The sequence below is a fragment of the Chiloscyllium plagiosum genome, chromosome 42 (genome assembly GCF_004010195.1).
Source record: "Chiloscyllium plagiosum isolate BGI_BamShark_2017 chromosome 42, ASM401019v2, whole genome shotgun sequence".
Taxonomy (NCBI): domain Eukaryota; kingdom Metazoa; phylum Chordata; class Chondrichthyes; order Orectolobiformes; family Hemiscylliidae; genus Chiloscyllium; species Chiloscyllium plagiosum.
In genome coordinates, this window is record NC_057751.1 from 10,778,298 (window position 1) to 10,790,975 (window position 12,678).

Below are 12,678 nucleotides of genomic sequence, written 5' to 3' on the forward strand. Positions count from 1 at the left end.
CCCGCCGAAGCGCACCGACCCAGACCCATTCCCCTACAGTTACCCCTGCACCTAACACTACAGGCAATTTAGCGTGGCCAATTCACCTAATCTGCACATTTTTGGAGTGTGGGAGGAAACCGGAGCACCCGGAGGAAACCCACGCAGACACGGGGAGAATGTGCAAACTCCACACAGTCAGTCGCCTGAGGCGGGAATTGAACCCGGGTCTCTGGCGCTGTGAGGCAGCAGTGCTAACTGCTGTGCCACCGTGCCGCCCACTACTACTCTGTTTCCTGTTGCTCAACCAGTTCTTTATCCGCCTAGCAAGAACATCATGCACACCATGTGACTTCACTTTCTCTATTAGTTTACCGTGGGGAACCTTATCAATCGCCTTACGAAAGTCCATGTATATGACATCAACAGACCTTCCTTCGTATATCAGCTTGGCCACTTCCTCAAAGAACTCTATTAAATTGGTAAGGCACGATCTCCCCTGCACAAAACTAGTTGCCTATCACTGATAAGCCCATTCTTTTCCAAATATAATTAGATCCGATCCCTCAGTACCTTCTCCAGCAACTTTCCCACCACTGATGTCAGGCTCACGGGGCTGTAGTTACCTGGAATATCCCTACTACCCTTCTTGTACAGGGGGAGAACATGAGCAATCCTCCAGTCCTCCGGCACCTCACCTTTTTTAATGATGCTACAAAGATATCTGTCAGGGCCCCAGCTATTTTATTTACTGTTCTCTGAAGTGGCTGAGTGGACCACTCTGATCAAGGGCAATAAATGCAGGACGTGCCAGTGACACCTATATCCATGGAATGAATTTTCACCCTGGTGTTGGCTTCTGCAACATGCTGACAGTTTGCCTTCATGAATGTTAAAGGTTATACAGTTGAAGTATTTGAGTCATTGGTGTTTAAGAGCAATCCACCAGCATAGGACCCCATCTCTTCTAATGTCAATCGCCAAGGTGTTATGTGCCTTTATGACCTTGGTGCTATGTGGAGCGTTCATTAAGGTGGACTTTGTTTCAATGTTGCATTGCAGCGGATATTAGTAACTCTGTAAAGCTGGCCTCTGAGAACCAGCTGAGTTGCTGACATGCCCATACATTTACTGTCTGCAATCTCCCCACTACAAGCTCACTCCATCTATCACCCTGTGCAAACCGCTCACCTGACTCCAGTTTCCAGTTCAGGTTTGGACAACTGTACCTATTCTCTGGAGTGGATTCAGAGCAGAGCTTTCAGACATCACAGCTGTTGTGTACCATCGAGGCATTTGTTCATGCTTAGAAATGTAATTTACTCCTCAAAATCAAGCTGATTTCTTGAAATGTTGATATTAAATATTCATACTTCTGCTAAATGTTCAGTTTATAGGAGTATGAATATTTAAATGTAAATTTATAGATCAGTCAAACAATGGGTATTATTTCTTTGTCTTTTTGAACCACTTTGAGATAATTTTCTTCAATCAGTTATGTTACAAGTAACATGTCATCTACTTTACTTCCTCATATCAAGTGTTGTCTTCCTCAGTTAATCTGAACAAAAGAAGGAGGTCTTTTCAATTGCTGTTTGTCTGTGAGCTTTTCTTAACTACAAGTTACTTTATCATCTCTGGAATAAATCATGAATAACTGGTTAATTGATATGGGTGGGTGTGAAGAAAACTTGTTTTGCAGTTTCTGGGGATGCATATTTTTTCTGTAAGTGTGCCCGATTATTATAGTTTTGGCATCATTGAGGAACTCAAGTGACAGACTCTGGAGACTCAGGTCCATTGTCATAAAAGCCCATCTGGTTCACTCGTGTTCTTGGTGAAGGAAATCTGTTGTCAAAAGCTTATCTGGCTGGTCTGTGACTCCAGACCAACATCAATGTCATTGTCTCTTAACTGTCTTGAATGACGACTTCAAGTTGGGGAGCAAATGCCGGGCAGTGGCCACGTTGCGTGGAAAACTTTGGGACCGTCACTGACTGACTGATTTACTTTGTGTGTGTGTGTGTGTGTCTCTTTCTCTCTCTCTCACTTCGTCTCTGTTCTAACCAGCACTTCCATTACATCGATGCTTGCTTCTCTTTCTCTCCCCCTCTTTTTTTCTTCTGTTCCCTCCCACACCTGTCTCTGGCTCTTTCTCCTTCTCACTTGCTTCCGATGTTCTGATGGCTCAGCATTTTCAGCTTGATGTTTACTTGTTACTGAACCACACATTTTCACTTTCTTATGTAAACTCTTCCTGTGCTGCATTTTTAGAATTTTCTTAATGATCTCTTTCTCCCTTCAAAAGCTCTGATGTCAGTCATCTCATTTAATCCTGATCTCATTGATTTTGGATCCTGTTCAGTGCCTTGAGTTGTTTCACAACTTATTGTAGGAGTGGACAGGTTTATTGTTGTCAAGCTGTTGCAACAGAAACTTGGAGCTCTTGTGTTCTGGTATTGGAAGGTAACCATTTTCAATTAATTTGTGCATAAAAGAGTCAGTTGTGCATCATTATTATTGCAGTCCTGTTTGAGATTTTTTTTAGCCTGAATTTCAGCGAGCTGAGAGAAACCTCTCAGATTCACTTTGCAATATGTTAAAATTCTGTATTTTTAGAAAATGTTTCAATTTGCACCCCAACACTTGATTCAGTTGCAAATTGTCACTAAATTTGGCTTTTCCATGCTGTTGTGTTTTTTACTTTGTGAAGCTCAGCATTGCCAGGTGTTGCCTTAATGGATAACTTGTGGGAGGTAATTGGGTGGAGTTGTTCCCCGTGGGAGCCCTGGGAGGATGGTATGCTTGGGTTTCAGAACGCAGTGTGACTGAGCAATGCAACACGCCTTCGCTCTGAGTGTTTTCTGTCTTGTCACGACATCCTGAAGTGTGAAGCTTGGTCTCAACATGATAATTATTACCTACGCTGAAACAAACTGCATACAGTTTATGCTTTAAATAATGTTCATTGGGGTTGTATTTTAATTGAAGATGGTGTCTCATCATCAGTACTTCAAACTAGCCGAAGCAAATGAAAATTCTCAGTGCTTTCAAAGTAGAGGGGTTGGGAGATCATCTTCGGTTGCTAATTGGTTCGGCCAGTTTTGGAATATTGCACGCAATTCTGGTCTTCCTATTGGAAGGATGTTGTGAAATTTGAAAGGGTTCAGAGAAGATTTACAAGGATGTTGCCAGAGTTGTAGGGTTTGAGCTATAGTGGGAGGCTGACTAGGCTGAGGCTGTTTTCCCTGGAGCATCTGAGGCTGAGGGGTGACCTTATCGAGGTTTATAAAATCATGAAGGACATGGATATGGTAAACAGACAAGGTCTTTTCCTTGGGGTGAGGATGTCCAGAACTAGAGGGTGTAGGTTTAGGTTGAGAGGAAAAATATTTAAAATGCACCTCAGGGCAACTTGTCCATTCAAAGGCTGTTGCATCATATGGAATGAGCTGCCAGAGGAAGTGGTGGAGGCTGGTACAATTACAACATTTAAAAGGCATCTGGATGGGTATATGAATAAGAAAGGTTTACAGGCATATGGGCCAAGTGCTGGCAGATGGGACGAGGTTGGTTTCAGATATCTGGTTGGCATGGACAAGTTGGACCGAAGGGTCTGTTTACGTGCTGTACATCTCTATGACTGTAATCCCACCTTGGCTCTGCAGTTTTCTTTTGCCTCAAACTGCCTTAAAGCCCATGGCACTAAGATCTGCTTTATTCCAATTCTGGCTTCCTGTCCAAAAGAAATTTTCATCACTACCCCAAGGGTGATGTGCCTTAAGCTTTGTAGCCACAAAGATTAAATTTCCTTTCTATGTCTACTGGCCTTTGTACCTTTTCTCCTTTTAAGTCAACACTTCACACAAGCATAAATGTTAAAGCAGGAATCACATTGATTCAAATCTATGTCTTTGGACAGACCTTTGGTTATTTGGTCTCATTGCTGCTCAGATAGCTTGATGTTTCACATTGTTTCTGTCAAACATGTAAGCATTTGTCACTATATTGAAGATGTTCTGTAACTGGAAGGGGATCAATCAGTTAGATGAACAGACAGATGTTTCTGTGGCTATGGATGTGACTGCAGGATGCTAATGTCTGAGATGTAATTTAATTGTGGAAAATCATTCCAGAAACCTTCACATGTGGCAGCATGTAGATCCATACAGTGCAGAAATTTCAGGAGGTCCTTGAAGTTAGCTGACTCTTGTATATTGGAATGTTAAAGCAATTCTTGATAATTCCATTTTGCACAGACAAATAACTGAAGCCTGTTGTGGTTCTCCTCGCAAAGTGCAAGTTCTTCTGATTGTGGGTCATGGCAGAGAGGTGTACTGCTCCATGGACAAACCCTGGCAAAGAACAGCAAGCCTACCTCTACCACACCTCGTCCTTCATTTCAATCCAAGAATCTAGACGTTAGATGTGACTCCAGGGTGGTAAGGAGCCAACAAATGAAATTCTCTGAATTTTTTAGACTAGATTCCCTGCAGTGTAGAAGCAGGCCATTTGGCTCAACAAGTCCATACCACCCCACCGAAGAGTAATCCACCCAGACCCATTTCTCTCTGACTAATCCACCTGACATTATGGGCAGTTTAACATGGCCAATTCACCTGACCTGCATATCTTTGCATTGTGGGAGGAAACCGGAGCACCCAGAGGAAACTGACGCAGACACAGGGAGAACGTACAAACTCCACACAGCTATTCGCCCGAGGCTGGAATTGAAACCAGGTCCCTGGCACCGTGAGGCAGCAGTGCTAACCACTGAGCCATTTGCCACCCGGATTGTTTGTCAATAAACCTGATCACGATCAGTTGAAAAGTCACACGACTCAACCCTTGATTAGTTTAACATGACATTTCACTGTACACTGCCTTACCATCCAGCTCCTTTGTGATGCATCTGAAAATAAAACTGGTCCTTACATTCCATCCTTGGACAAGAAGCTTTACTTTACAGAATAGAATTTACAGAGGAACCATGGTCCAGGAGCCATGCTGGGGGTTACAGGGCAGCAATTTCCAAAAGGTTGTCCCTGTTCTAAAACCCTGTCAACATCTTTTGTTTACCTTTGTACCTGGGAGTGCTTGTTGAAAGAGAGTGCTTCCAGAAGCTTGCCAGCGTCTGTAGATTCTTGGATTAAAATGAAGGAGCAGGTGTGATAGAGATGGGCTTGCTGTTCTTTGCCACAGTTTGTCCATGGAGAGTACTCTTCTCTGCCACTGGCCACAATCACAAGGACTTGCAATTTGCATGGAAATGACCACACATCCATGGAACCTGTACAGCATGAGGATTTTGCTGCTTGTTCCTGAATGGAGCCTTCTGTCTCCCTCTCTCTGTCGCTCTCTCGCTCTCTTTATGCTCTGATGATCAGATGAAGGGACAAAGCTATTCTCTTGGCTTCATTGTGATTAGTTTGTTCACTTCCACGATAAGGAATCTTTGCATGCCATTGGTCTGACCTGTGGTGAACTTGTGGCCATTTGCTTTCTACCAGATATCAGCAGTTATCATTTGTTTTTGTCATTTCCAAAATATTAACCGAGCTAGGCTGGGAATTCACAGATGATGGAGACATGTTTTAAAGGTCCTCAAAATAGTGCCATGTTATGTGCCTGAAATAAACATGCTATGTCATTTAGACTCTCTCGGATAGATTTGTTCCAACAAAGAAAAAGAGTATTATCAAGTAACTAGTTCTGACCAGATGTATACTATGTCTGATGTTCCTGTCATTGTGGTTTAAGACCAAGTTGAAGGTCAGTGTTTTTGACGGAGTAGTATTGTGAAATACCAAGGGTACTTCAAGTTGCCAAATCTCTGTGCTTCGAAAACGACATTCAGTAAAATATCATCTGATTGACTTAATCGCAAATTGTATCCCATTCAGTGAATGAGACCCCATAAATGTGAATACAGAATTGGTTCAGGGATGAAAAGCCAAGGGAACAAGTATTTCCCAGGTGTTGGTTTTGTTACGGCCATTAGTCTCTCCTCACTTTAACCCCCTTTGGGTCATTTTGAAGCAAATATTTTTCTTTTCCTTTCAACATATGACAAGTAACTATCACACTTGATTTAAAACTTAATCAAGTTAATTCAGTCAAAATGAAGAAGCCTATTCCAAGGTTTTCTTGAGTGCTTATTTCATTCCCTACGAACTCTCAGAAAAACAAGAATAAAGCACACACACAAACTCAGAGCAATTTTAGAAGTGTTGGGGGAGGATGTCTGGTAGAGACCGGGAGATCCTAGCAGATGTAGTTTAGTGTTCTTACAGTCCTGGAGTTACAAGAGTGAGAATGAAGTCCATGGCTATTTAGTTCTTGTTCTGTTTCCCAAGCGGGATACTGCAGCCTCACAGCACAGCATATGCCTGACTATACCATTGCAACCAGGCCAAGGGATCAACCCTGGTTTAGTAAAGGGTACATGAGGAAATGCCAGGAGCATGCCTAACAAATATGGCGTGTCAACCTGGTAAAGCTACAAAGTGAAACTGTTCATACGTCAAACAGCACAAACAGTTAGTGATACACAAAGCGAAGTAATCTCCAAGTGGATCAGATCTTACCCCTGCAGTCCTGCCACATCTAGCCATAAATAGTGTTGGACAGTAAGAACTCAATGGAAGAGGAGGTTTCTTAACCATCCATCGTATTATTGTGAAAGGTAAGGCTGAACATTTGGGACACTTTTCACCCAGAAGTGTTGAAAGGATAATCCATTGATGTCCAGTGGCTCCCAGCATCACAAATGCCAATCTTCAGCCAATTCTATTCCATCCATCTGACAGCAAGAAATAGCTGAAGGCATTGGATACTGCAAAGGCTGTGGGTCCAGATGACACTTCAGTAATAGTACTGAAACGTATGCTGCAGAACATCCCAGGCCCCTGGCTTAGCTGTTCAGCACAACTACAACCCTGGCATCTTCCTGACCATGTGGAAACTTGCTGACATTTGTTCTTTCCGCAACGCAGACAAATCCAACTCGGTCAATTATCACCTCATAATTCTACTTTCAGTCATTGGTAATAAAATGGAAGTATCATCAACAGTTTATCAAGGAGCACTTGCTTTGCATTAACCTGCTCACTGACACCCAGTTTAGGTTCTGCCAGGGCCACTAAGCTCGTAACCTCATTACAGCCTTAATTCAAATATGGACGAGAGAACTGAATTCCAGAGGTCAGGTGAGAGTGACAGCTCTTGACATCGAGGCCGCAGTCAACTGAGTGTGTAACAAGGAGCCCTAGAAAATCAGAGACGCTGAGAATCGTGAAGAGTGATATCTCTGCTTGTTGAAATCAACCTTGCACAAAGGAAGATGACTGAGTCATTGGAAGTCAGTCACCTCAGCTTCAGGGCATCTCTACTAGCATTCTTCAGGGTATTGTCCTTGGCCCAACCAACTTCACCTGCTTCATCATTAACTTTCCTTCCATCATCAGGTCAGAAGTGGGATATTCGCTGATGATTACACAGTGTTCAGCACGACTTGCATCTCCATTGCTACTGAAACAGTCTTGTCCAAATGCAAGTACACATGGACAGTGTCCAGGTTTGGGTTGAAAACTGTCAAGTAACAGGTTTATTTGGAAATACTAACTTTTGGAGTGCTACTCCTTTGTCAGATAGCTAGTGGGGCAGGATTATAAGACACAGAATTTATAGCACAAGATCACAGTGTCATGCAACTGATATGGTATATTGAACGAACCTAGATTGACTTCAAGTCTTTGAACTTTTAGAATGGGTTGCAGGTTTCAGTTCATTCATATGTAAATCCCAGAACTTCTTTCAAGTGATATTCCCAAGATAACTTAAGGTTTTATATGAAAAAAGTGACATCTCAGCTCAGACAATGCATTACAGGTGTGAGGTTAGATTCTATCTGTATTCCAATCTTGAATCACAGTGGTTCTATTTCCAAAGTAGGAACTTATAGAATGTCAGATGTCTATTAGTTGCATGACCTGTGATCTTGTGCTGTAAATTCTGTGTCTTATGATCCTGCCCCACTAGCTACCTGATGAAGGAGCAAAGCTCTGAAACATAGTCCAACAGGTTTGTTTGAAAGTACTATCACCTGGTGTTGTCTGACTTAGAGTAGTAGGAGGACCTGAAACCAGAGGATAGAGATTGAAGGTAATTAGCAGAAGAAGCAGAGGTGCAATGTAGTGCACACTTCCCACTGTGTTTGAGTAAAACTTGAAGCAGTTAGTTTTTGCCTGAATGCACTGTAATGTGGAATGCATTGCCTGAACAGACCGTGTCAGCAGCAACTTGGGTAAAGGAATGGGGTATATTCTTGACTTGGGAAGATAACCGTACTCTATGACAAATTAGATAGCTCCTTGAAACACCCATCAGAAGCATAAAGGGCCAAATGGTCTTCTTTGTGCTTGAATTACTTTGACTCACGATGGCTGAGACCTTGGCAACATTATTTTTAAACCATCTAATTATTGGTCTTATTTAGCCCAAGTGCTAAGGATGAAATCCCTCTGCCCTCAACACCTGCTTAAGCAGTGTAAAAGACTGTTCCACCTCCTGGGGATTTTGCTCCCCTGTTGATGATCAAGTGGAGAGGAAAGAAATGAGTTTGATGTTCTCTAGCTTTCACCTTGGCAATGTGCGGGAAAGTCTATGGTCTAAGTGGAAGCTCAAAAGCCTTGGATAGTTGCAGCTTTTAATTTGGTCAGTTTTTTAAAGATATGACGTGTTTCATATTTCCCACTTCAGGTGAGGATTCTTTCTGATGTTTTTTGGTAAAAGCCAGTGATTTTGTTCTCCATCTCAATTTCGCCCCTCCCCAATGATGACTGATGGCTCGAAACACCTTTGGTAATTTGTAATGAAATATTGTGGAAAATGTTTTGTTCCCCAACATGTGCACAGCTATGAATGATGATTTGATGCTCCATCGGGAATGAGGTGGTGGAAATTAACACCCTGAAGAGAACTGTCGGTGCAATTATTTATAAATGGTCATGGTAACACTTTGCTGTAGTGATATTAAATCAGCATTTACATCAGTGTGTGAAATCCGTGTTCCTTTTGCGTAGTCCCGTCTGTTTACATTGAGTAGGATGTTAAGTAGTTTCTCTTCTACTTAAGAACACAAAGGTCTGACTGTGGAATACTTATTACCTTCCTTCTCCCTTCAACGCAGTCAAGCTGTGCTGTTCACTAATTTAAAAGCAGATTGGCAGCAGATCTGCACAATCTCTAGTCATCTTTCTGAACCAACACATGAAAATTGTGTGCTTTTGCTGAGCTGGTTATGCCAAATATTCTGTAGGATGTGAATGGGTCATTCAGAGGTTAGTTCATGCATCACAGTCTGACCTCGCCCCATCTGAAAGGCATTTTGACGGTAACATGTGCACTATCCATTAGAATTACAGCAACGAGATGGTGTCCATGGAAACAAGAATGAAATGGAGAATCTGAGCAGGATTTTCATTGCTCAGTTGGAGGTTGACATGCAAAAACACGAGCCTCATTGTTGGTCTTAACCATATCTCTGTGGGGAGCAGTCCTGCCTCTGAATCAGACGGTTATAGTTTCAGATCCCACTCCAGAGTCTTCAACATCAAATCTACAAGTAAATTTGTTTTTGCGGGACTGAGTTTAGACTGCACTCTTCAGGATGCTGTTTTGGCTATGATATATGGAGTTTGGGCTCCATCTGACCCCTAATATGGGCAGATGGGCTCAGATGGATTTGCTCAGTGACCAGTTGGAGAGTTTTCCCTGGTGGCCAAACAATACTGACCCTTAATCAATATCACAAAAATGACACATCACTTTGTTACTGCTGTTTTTGAGATGTGGCTGCCATACTTCCTGTATTACTTGCTGTAGAAAGGAGTTCAGTGCTTTTAAAATGATTTGGGGTGCCCTGAAGGTGAAGTGCATCTCTTAAGAGAGTGACATCTTTTCTGAAGACTATCAGCTAGATTTGAGACACTGCCATTCTTCCATGACTTGGGTTTGTGTTTGTCCCACATTGGTGAAAACAAATCAAGGGGAAAGTAAGTTTGGCAAATTGTATTCCATGGTTCATTGGGATGTGTAGATACTGCAATATCATTTGTTTCTTGATTGACATATTTTCATTTTCCACATGATCAGAGAGGTGACCAAAGTAGATGTGTTCTGCTTTGTATCACCGCATTTTAAAGAGTGTAATACGTTGTCCACAGACACTCACTGAGCACATGGTTTAATTTATTGAATGCATGGTTCTTTCACTTTCCTGACCTTTTTCTCTGAAATGTCCAATTTATTCTGTGCCAATTCCAAGGTCAACTAATAAAAATGTTTTGTGGACTCACCATCAATTGCTGAGTTTGCAGAACAAATAGGAGTGGAAATAAGCCATGTTGCTACTCAAGCTTGCTTTGTCATTTTCCCTATATTGCTTGATTTCCTTGGTGTCCAAAATCAGTCAGTCTCAGTCTTGAATGTACTCAGGTTTGAACAACACAATTGAGTTGCTTGGATACTATAGTCAGTGGGTGATGGAGTCACCAAAATCTAAAGGTCAGGTGCTATGCCCTTGAATTCTTTAACTTCCTGACCGAAAATAAAAAGTAGATGATGGTAGAAAGCAGTAGGTTTGATCAAAATCTTGTGTTTTATGATGGTTTTGTCAGTTGAAGAGTGCAAGACATGAACATACCCTGTAGTTGGACATCTTTGTTGGACATCCAATCTTCACCACATTTGTTGAGCTCAGCAATATGACTGGACAGCTTTATCAGAATTGTGCCATGGTTTAAAAGGTTAAATTTTTGAGAACATGTTGCATAAGCCTCCTTTGAGCAGAGAGGCTTGAGGATGATCAGATTACTGTCCAATAGACTGGACACCATGAAGCTATTTCTTTGTGTGACAGAATCCAGACTTGTTATCTGAAAATTAAAGCTAAACTATTTTAGAATATAACCAATTAATCAAAGTTAGAAATTTCTGATGCTTCCTTCTTTTAAAACCTGTGGATGTGAAACAACTGAAGTTTTCACAATTGTTCTTGATAAATCTATGGCCAAAGTATCAAGGTATGTAGACCATGAATGGATAATACTGGCTGGAAGATAAACATTGACCGTGCCTTGATCGAATGGGGAAGCAGATTTGGGGGGTCAAGAATGTACTGCTTACTACACATTCCTATTGGTCTCATAATAAATTTAGGAAAGATCACACAAGTGAGGAAAATGATCTAGTTTTATTCATAAATCAGTTGTAAATTGTTGCAGGTTACCAGAAAACATTCATAGGATGTGAGGGACCAAAGATACAAGGGAAAGCCAACAGGATAATTAGTGTGATAAAGGCCAGTAAGTACTCAGGGGCTATGGACACAAAGACTTCTCATTCCTGTGCTTATACTCATCTAGTTGTGTGTGACATGCATCAACAGCTTGTCCTTTTATGTAAGTGTTCAGTGAGCATTGTTTATGAAGTCAAATGTTTAAAGCTTAATGTAAAATTGCTTTCTTTTTCAGTTCGTCTCCATGACAGCATATCGGAAGAAGGATTTCACTACCTCGTGTTTGACTTGTGAGTACTAATCTACTGGGGGTGGTGTGCTTGTGGGAGATAATTCAAACTTAATAAAATTGTGAGCTGAATATTGTATAATCCTGTAAATCCTTGTTAATAGTCTGACATTTTCACTTTAAGTGACAACTTTGTAGGATAGTCCAGATCTCTGTCATAATTTCCACTTGGACCTGTGATGGATTGAATAGCTTCTGCATTGCGTCATGTTGTAATTTCTGATGGCTGAGTACTGTCATTCAAATTGATGTTTGCCCATTTCCAAGCATTTCAGTTATTGGATAGTGAGGCTGACACTGAACTGCTTTCTTTACCATCAGCATCACATTGTCTCCAGATCATCACAGGTTGAATGGACGTCAACATTCCTTTGAAAGTAAACAAACAATGATGGCCTGGCTTCTTTCTCTTCATGATGAGAACCAGGGAAACAAGATCAGCAGGAAACTAGAAGATTGGGAAAGCTTTAAAGGTCAACAGAAAGCCACAAAACAAACTATAAAGAAAAAAAAAATGAGCACAGAATGTAAAGACAGATGGCAAAAGTTTCTATAAATATGTAAAATGAAAAAGAGTGGCTAAAGTAAATATTGGTCTTTTAGAAGATGAGAAGGGGTGTTCAGCTATGGGATATGATGAAAAGGCTGAAGTATTGAATAGGTATATCGTGTCAGTCTTCACAGCGGAGGACACTAATAACATGCCAGTAATTGACAAAGAGACTAAGGTAGGTGAGGACCTGGAAACAATCATTATTACAGAAGATGTAGTGTTGGGCAAGCGAACGGAGCTAAGGGTATTCAAGTCTCCTGGCCCTGATGGAATGCATCCCAGGGCACTAAAAGAGATGGTGGGAGAAATAGCAAGCGCACGTGTGATAATTTTCCAAACTTGGCTTGACTGTAGGACAGGAGAAAGTGAGGACTGCACATGCTGGAGATCAGAGCTGAAAAATGTGTTGGTGGAAAAGCGCAGCAGGTCAGGCAGTATCACAGGAGCAGGAGAATCGACGTTTCGGGCATAAGCCCTTATTCAGGAATGAGGAAAGTGTGCCAAGCTGGCTAAGATAAAAGGTAGGGAGGAGGGACTTGGACTTGGGGGGGCGGGGGG

At 41.7% G+C, this 12,678-nt stretch overlaps 1 protein-coding gene across 50 annotated transcripts in view; it reads left to right on the forward strand.

Annotated features, from left to right (window-relative positions):
* Positions 1-12,678, forward strand: part of LOC122543116 (calcium/calmodulin-dependent protein kinase type II subunit beta) — a 265,513-nt gene that overhangs the window by 102,291 nt on the left and 150,544 nt on the right. For all 50 annotated transcript variants that reach the window (XM_043681394.1, XM_043681397.1, XM_043681395.1 and 47 more), the window contains exon 4: positions 11,514-11,568. In XM_043681394.1, the coding sequence (XP_043537329.1) occupies positions 11,514-11,568 (55 nt within the window). The remainder of the gene's footprint in view (positions 1-11,513; positions 11,569-12,678) is intronic.